This window comes from Clinocottus analis, unplaced genomic scaffold (assembly GCF_023055335.1).
Source record: "Clinocottus analis isolate CAN_PGR_092001 unplaced genomic scaffold, fCliAna1.0.p SCAF_11, whole genome shotgun sequence".
NCBI lineage: Eukaryota > Metazoa > Chordata > Actinopteri > Perciformes > Cottidae > Clinocottus > Clinocottus analis.
In genome coordinates, this window is record NW_027175832.1 from 18,549,719 (window position 1) to 18,557,097 (window position 7,379).

The 7,379-nt window shown below is 38.3% G+C and overlaps 2 protein-coding genes across 2 annotated transcripts in view; one reads left to right on the forward strand and one right to left on the reverse strand.

The window, feature by feature from the left end:
• Positions 1-1,282, forward strand: part of LOC137804975 (SLAM family member 7-like) — a 4,674-nt gene extending 3,392 nt beyond the window's left edge. Inside the window, exon 7 of the mRNA XM_068604543.1 lies at positions 718-1,282. Coding sequence (XP_068460644.1) covers positions 718-909 — 192 coding nt within the window. The 3' untranslated portion in view covers positions 910-1,282. The remainder of the gene's footprint in view (positions 1-717) is intronic.
• Positions 1,283-1,948: 666 nt separating this feature from the next.
• Positions 1,949-4,781, reverse strand: LOC137782286 (CD48 antigen-like). Its single transcript, XM_068571507.1, has 4 exons — positions 4,672-4,781; positions 2,808-3,110; positions 2,435-2,722; positions 1,949-2,079 (listed from the first exon to the last, which is right to left on the reverse strand). Exons 1-4 carry the CDS (start codon positions 4,721-4,723, stop codon positions 1,949-1,951), a joined length of 774 nt encoding a protein of 257 aa, XP_068427608.1. The 5' UTR covers positions 4,724-4,781.
• Between the last annotated feature and the right edge of the window lie 2,598 nt (positions 4,782-7,379).

The window sequence follows — 7,379 nt, forward strand, 5'->3', positions numbered from 1 at the left end:
CATCTGTGTCCAGGTCCTGCTGCTTGCTCCTAGCTGCTGCATGCACATCACTGCCTGTGCTGCTTGCTTGTGCTCAAATGTAATACAATGGACTCGATGTACCTGATGCACCACGACCCATTTGTCCAAACCTGGTCTTGTCTGGCACTTAATCCGCTCAAACTGTGTTTCTTTCTGCTGGTTTGTGTCGTTTGCTTGTGTCTTAGTTGTTGCATCATTGCGATCTTAACCCATGCTGGTGTCGAGAATACTGCAGCGATGTATTTTCAAATAGACCACAGGTCTTTATTCACATCACATCTATGTGATCACAGCTGTATTGTCTTCTTCCTGTAAACCTAAAAGCTACATGTGACTTCCTCCTGAGCCGATGGCTTTGTACTTCTGCATTTTCTGACACAATGAACGTTGTGAGCTGCACTCATCGTCTGCATGTGTGTCCATTGTTTCGCACACCTTAGTTTCAGTAAAAATACTCTCTTTTGCAGTTTCTTTATGTACTTTCTGTACTTCCTGTGTTGTCAAAGTGGCCGTAGACGCGTTGTTTATGGGCTTGTGTTTAAGCTGCAGTGTGATGTCTTCATTCATGAAGAAACCAGGAAATATGTTTTGTAGCGGTTTCATGCATGTCAGATACAAATTCATTGTGATAGTGTTTTAAGTGTATCTTAAAAATGTCAGTTGTTTGCTAAGGATGCATGTGATATATTTTTGCAGCCCGCTCCAGTGAACCAACTTACGTATCAGAGTCCAGCAGAAGATGCTTCAGGTCTCGATCCATCCTCCATCTACAACTTGGTAGGACCTCACGTTGGATCCCTGGAACTCTGTGAGACTTCAGGCCCGGCTCTGCCAGAGAGCGTGTATGCTCAGGTGAACAAGTCTGGCCAGTCCCTGAACAATGAATGAGGACTTGTATTCCACATCCTGCAGTTCCTAAAGTTTCCAGTTTGATTTAAGTGTCACAAAAAGCTTTTGATGTGCTCAGTGCTCTGATATGGAAAGATTCTCCCAAACACAAACTTTTCGTTGGAAGCGGCAGCAAAACAAGAAGGAAACGACAATGTGGGGAAAAAAGAAGGAAGTTGAAACCCAGCTGGGGTCACTGGGGTCGAGCCGATAACTCACTGCTTCACCTGTCATTAATGTTTACTTACAGTACCGTAAAAATGCAACTTATTCATTATTTGAACAAGCAACGATTTACATACTGCAGGTATGAATACTCTTGTAGTATCTTTGTGTTTTGTTTTTAAAATATAAAAAGGAATGAACTTGAAAATGTTTGTAGATGTGCTGAACATCAGGAACACCACGCAGAGAAAAAAAGCTTTCATGGCATGAACTGTTTTATTTTTCTGTAATATATTTTGTCATGAATTCAGTGTGTGAAGTGTGTTTACTATAAGAATAGTGCTGATTGATTCCTTAATGAAAAGGTCAGTTCCACGTGACCTTTAGGTTTCCATTAATCACACAAATACAAGATAAGTATGAAGCTTTGTTTATTTTAATTATGTACAGGACCTCATGCAGTGTACAGTTTATTCATCAGCAGTATTTATTGTATATTGTTGGACTTGACATAGGAAAATAAAAAGGTATTTATTTTTTAAAGATTCTCCCAAAACGGTTTTACATGGTCACCTCTGTGCAATAATCTACAAAGTGAAAACAGTGATATTGAGTATAATCAATAATAACCAGTATTTTGTTTAAGAGGTGACGTGCACAGTTTACTTTCACTTTTTCTCTCCAAAATACATCCTTGAGTCAACGTTTTGAAAACATTCCCATCAACATAAAACATTGACAAAGCTGATTTTATGAATACTTTCAATTTTAAATCGCCTTTTCTTCGGGTGTCACGACCACCAGCTGTGGATCAGTGGCATATATATAGATATATATATAGATATATATATCTATATATATATAAACAATTAGTTTATTTGTGCTTGTTGAGCTTCTCCATGATGTGCACGGTGATGACGGCAGACACCATGATGATCAGACCGACAGAGAACACGACTATCTTCAGCAGGTACACAGACGCACCAGCAGAGGGCGCCTCTGAACCTGCAACACAACAAAGTATGTGGTTTCATTACAAAGTGCAGTTGAGTTTTACACACTGCATTGTGCGTCATAGTTTTATGTACTCTTCAGCTTAGCTGTCAATTTTGTGCTAAATGAAACTATGATGCTAAACTTCATGTTCTGTACTTGAACATGTAAATAGCACTTTTTATACCAAACATGTAAATGAGCTATATAATTATTAATGTACTTTAGTGTTCCTATAAATAACATTTCTGTGCTTTCTAGCTGACAAGGTGCTTTAGACATGTTCAGAGCTCATTCACTTCAAACAAATAATAGTTTCTTTCTCACTAGAAATGCTAATATGCTCCAAGTGTTAAGCAAACCTTACCATCATATTGAGGACAAACTTGTTCAATCATTGTAATGTCCTCGCGCTCGTTAACCTGGTTACTATGGTGACAGATGATTGAGCTATTCGACAGGTAGACCTGGAGAGAAGCACCAGAGGTCGTGACCTCTGCCTGCTCTCCTCCCTCCTGACTGCAGGTTATTTGGACGCATGTGAAAGTGCTGCTGATGTCAGCGTCCTGTGTGCTGCAGGTCACATTGAAGGTACAGGAGGCGGAGCTTCTGGAGACCCCCGAGTCCACTGAGAGATGAACTGGACACACTGGATCTATGGGGGGAAAGTTTCTGTGAAGGATTTAGGAAACACGGCAGCAGAGACTCTCTGTCTGTGTGTGAGAGGTGAAGGAACTCACCTTGAACTGTGACCTTGTACTCAGCTGGTTGTTTGTCTCTATCAAGCGTGAACACTCGTGCAGTATAAACTCCACTGTCTGCCTTTTGGAGATTCTTCAATTTCACAGAGAAGTTTTCCCCAGTAAACTCAATCCTTCCAGTGAAATCAGGAAACACATTTCGTTCTCCAACAAGTGGAAATCTCACTAAATCGACCGTTTTGTTGAATTTCCACGCAACAAGTAAATAATCCTCAGGAACATCATCAACATTCAGAAGCAGATCATCTCCCGTCTTCACAAACACAGGAGTCACTCTGGTCCCTGTGAAAACACACAATACAATACAAATCACACACATATATGATTCTTACTGAATGTTACTCAGTTCAAACACCTTCAGCTCATCAATGAGTGGAAGAGGTCTTTAATCTCTTACATGGTCTTTGCATCAGGAGAGAAGAGTTTAACAAGAGAAACTCAGCCCTCTGAGAGCAAGATGCTGATCAAACTGCTCACTGAAGTAGTTTCACTACGGGAGCAGTAAAGTTTCTCTCACTCATACTCTTGTTCACTAAATTTAAATATTTTGCTCCTTTTGTCCATGTGCCAAAGTGCAACAAATATTTCTTAATCTCCTGAATGAATCATGATGTTAAGAGTTCACATTATAATAACATTTACATTAGTATACTGATAATATGTTTTGAATGTCAATGTTGATCTTTTTTGAAACATTTCTTGAATTGATATGCAGAGGCTTTGACTTTAATGCTGAGCATTGAAAACTAAACTATTATTTGCTACAATCTTTCTTGAGAAACAAACTATTTGTTTTAGTTTAGGAAGCAGTGAGGCCACCTAAGCCCCGAGCCTCTTTTTAGGTTTCTGCTTGAAAATGACATACAAACTAAAATGGCTGTGTCTCTGCAACCACTAGAGCTATTTGAATAATCTTGGAGTTAATAAACAAGTATAATGTTAAGTTTTGCTCAGATGTGTAAATATCAGTCTAAGTGTTACTGGTTAAGAGTAAATGAAGCTGACACACAGAAAGGAATGTAAAGTTTCAGGTCTGCCTAGAAAAAAAAGCACTTTTAGCATGATTTTTACCTAGAAATAATGCGTTCGTAAGCTTTTAAATTCTCCCAAATCCTACCTCAAAGTGTGAACATAATTTTTGCATTGTTCTACTTTGATAAAGTGAAGCAGAACAAAGTTAGAGAGGATTTAGTGCAGAAAAAAGTCAGGCGAGGGCTCACATTTGTAACATTTAGTCATATTTGGAGAAGAAAAAAAAAAATTAAGATTTTTTTTTATTTTTTAAATTTTTTAAAATGTATAAAACAACCAATATTTCCCTTTAAAATAAAACAAGCACACAAATTGTCTGGACTCTGTGTGGAATTGTTTTGCTTCTGGACATCAGGTTGTTTCTGATAGCACCAGGCTAAGGGTTGCTGGTTCTGGAAACATGCTGATTTTAAGCTGATTTGGGTTGTTTTTTTGTTTTATACTTTTATGATTATCTTTCTTTCTGTTTGAGTTTTCTTTTAAATGGCTCACTGATTCTTGTAGCAAAGGCTTTGGTGTTTAATTTGGTGTATAACATCAAGATATTTTATTGTGATTTATATGTTTTATTTGCAAAAATACATGAAAACACCCATATATGGGTACCTTGGTTTTTAAAAGGTTAAAATTCACCTTTTGTCCTGTTTTAATTCTTAAACCTGTCTGTCACCTAAAAACTGCACCATGACGTAGGCCTAAATTAAATGTAATATGATTTGTTTTAACTTTCTCTCAAGTTATCAGAAGTCCCTCCCTCTTCTTAGATATGTAATCAATTAAAACATTTTAGTTGACGGTGTTCTTCTCCTACCTCGTGCCTCGATGCAGACGAGCAGCGCCAGAAAGATCACAAAGACAGACATGAGTCTCACGACACGCTGCAATAACCTGTGTTCTGAAACAAACTAACAAAAAGCTTCAATGGCCACTTGAGTATTGCACCTGTGCACACCACTGCTCTTCAGCAGAATAAACATGAAACTGACTTTGCTCCAAAAAAGTAACCACGGGGTTGACGCCTCAGTTCTCAAAACCACAGAACCTTGTTCAGGGTGTGAAGACATAAATTCCTCATTTTGTTTCTCTCTAATCTCTGTTTTACCGCATGAGATCTGTACAAATAAAGACTAGTTTAGTTCAACTCTTTGTCGAGGAGACAGATTTAAATGTATAAGTCCACGACAAGATGATTAGCAAGAACAATTGTGTGTTTCAACTAAACCTGCAGGCTTCGCTTAAATAAGTATTAGCACTATATCTTATCTTAAGTAATGTATTCCCTTAAGAGCAACTAGTTTTGTATGTTACACCAGAATTATCTTCCAAGGTGCTGAATAAAACATTTAGAGCATATCCAGTGCCTCCACGTGGCTCTTAACATTGTGGTGACGGTGCTAACAGCGTTAAAGACAGCAACAGAGCTAACAGAGCAAACAGAGCTAACGGAGCTAACTGAGCTAACAGAGCAAACAGAGCTAACGGAGCTGACTGAGCTAACAGAGCAAACAGAGCTAACGGAGCTAACTGAGCTAACAGAGCAAACAGAGCTAATGGAGCTAACTGAGCTAACAGAGCAAACAGAGCTAACAGAGCTAACTGAGCTAACAGAGCAAATAGAGCTAACTGAGCTAACTGAGCTGACGGAGCTAACTTAGCTAAATGAGCTAAACAGAGCAAACAGAGCAAACAAAGCTAATGGAGCTAACAGAGCTAACAGAGCAAACAGAGCTAACAAAGTTTACCTGAAGGGGAACCGCAGGGTGGGCACGATGCTACCACTTTCAGCTGGATGGCATTTTTAGTCAAGTTTTGAACCAGTTCAGAGACATGGTTCATATTACTGCTCTGAATATCTTCTAAAAACTTTTGAGGATACTTTTCATCCTTGTTCGACTGGGACAAAACCATGATTTAACAGAAGAAAACATGAGGAAACAAAGATGTGAAATTAGTGTCAATACAGTATATAGCTAAACACATATTTTAATTTGTGTGCGTGTGCATGTTGTATTTGTTCTTTTTCTTCACTTGACTCGTCGTTATCTACACTTGCCACATTAACCGCTTCCTTTCTCAAAAGTCTATATTTGCTCTTGCATTTTCGGATGACAATGCAGCCTACGCAAAACAAAAGACAACTGTGGTAAACTGTAAATGGTTCCACTAAAAACAGCCAATGCGTGCCAAAGAAAGAGGAACCTGCAAAAGCATCTTGACTCAATAATCCTCCTGCATATTATATATACTGTAGTTCTGATGACCACTTTGTAAAGAGAACCACTTTATAATGACAATAAAGGTTTATATTCTTCAATTAAAATATCAATCTACGGCATAAAGATATTAAACAAGTTTGCTAACTCACATGAATAATAGAGGTGGACAACAGGGATGAATCCTGACTTCATAAATATCTTTTCTCATGGATGTTGACTTAACACATTTGTATCAATAATTTCTAATGCAAATGTATTCAGAGTATGATCCAAGTCGCTCTTTCTTCCTCTATTTGAAGATGGATTATTTGACGCATGGTTTAAAATTCCCCGGCTGATCAGTGGAAACTGTTTGGCAGATCTTTCTTTCTTTGTGTTGATGCTGCTTAAGCCTCTTCTTTCTCAAAGAACCCAGTTACATGCATCTGATTAGGCTGCAAACTAACCAGTGGGAAAGGCTCTGGTTTGAGGCCTCCAACACTGGTGGGTTTAAAATAAGCAGTCAAGTTGATTTCTTGAACTCATCTGTCAGAAAAAATAAAAGGGAAAGACAGCAGATAGATAACGCTGCAAACTGGCGAGACAAGCGCGGAGATGGAGTATTCTGTTGGACGACATGGCGCTGAAGTGGAGCGCCGAGAGATTTGTTCTTCATCTTCATGGGTTTGAGGGTCTGTGGATTGTGGATTGGGAAAGATTAAGAGTGACTTGTATGCCATTAAAATGCAGATGGCGCGTCACAGCCGAATCTGTCGTTCTTTGTTCGACACAGTCGCCTAGTTTTCAGTGTAAGTCAGAACAGAACAGCACAAGAAAACTAAAACCACGCCAGCGTCATACGAAGAGCCGTGATGAAAACTACTTTTTGCATAACTTACAAAACATCAATTGTTAGGGATGTAAAAATAATCAATCAGACAATATGACTTAGACACTATTTATACTGTGTTTTAACTGCTGTCTAAATTGTCTTTGGTCTGTGTTTGTATCTGCGGTCTACAATTTAATTAAGATATAACAATATATATCAAAAAATATGTATAACTTAACTGGTAGCCATTCTAAAGAGAGGCTAATCGTATTAGAGAAGTAGAGGAGGAGGTGGTGGGACAGATGCTTGTATAGCATCATTTGATTAAAAAAATGTTTTTAAATATGTCATATTGTCCTCTGTCTTTTTTTTCTTTACTTGATATTTTATTGAGGTATTTCTTACAGTTCAACATGAAATACAACCTTCACAAGTAAGAAAGAATATAATAAATGCACCATGCATCTGACCAAGAACGGCCCTTCGTCCTAT

Bases quoted from the DNA above. Each gene is read 5' to 3' on its own strand.
- LOC137782286 (XM_068571507.1), bottom strand. From the start codon at position 4,723: ATGTCTGTCTTTGTGATCTTTCTGGCGCTGCTCGTCTGCATCGAGGCA. The intron at 3,111-4,671 runs GTAGGAGAAGAA...GTGTTTTCACAG, and splicing joins CGTCTGCATCGAGGCACGAG to GGACCAGAGTGACTCCTGTG. The intron at 2,723-2,807 runs GTGAGTTCCTTC...TTCCCCCCATAG, and splicing joins GTACAAGGTCACAGTTCAAG to ATCCAGTGTGTCCAGTTCAT.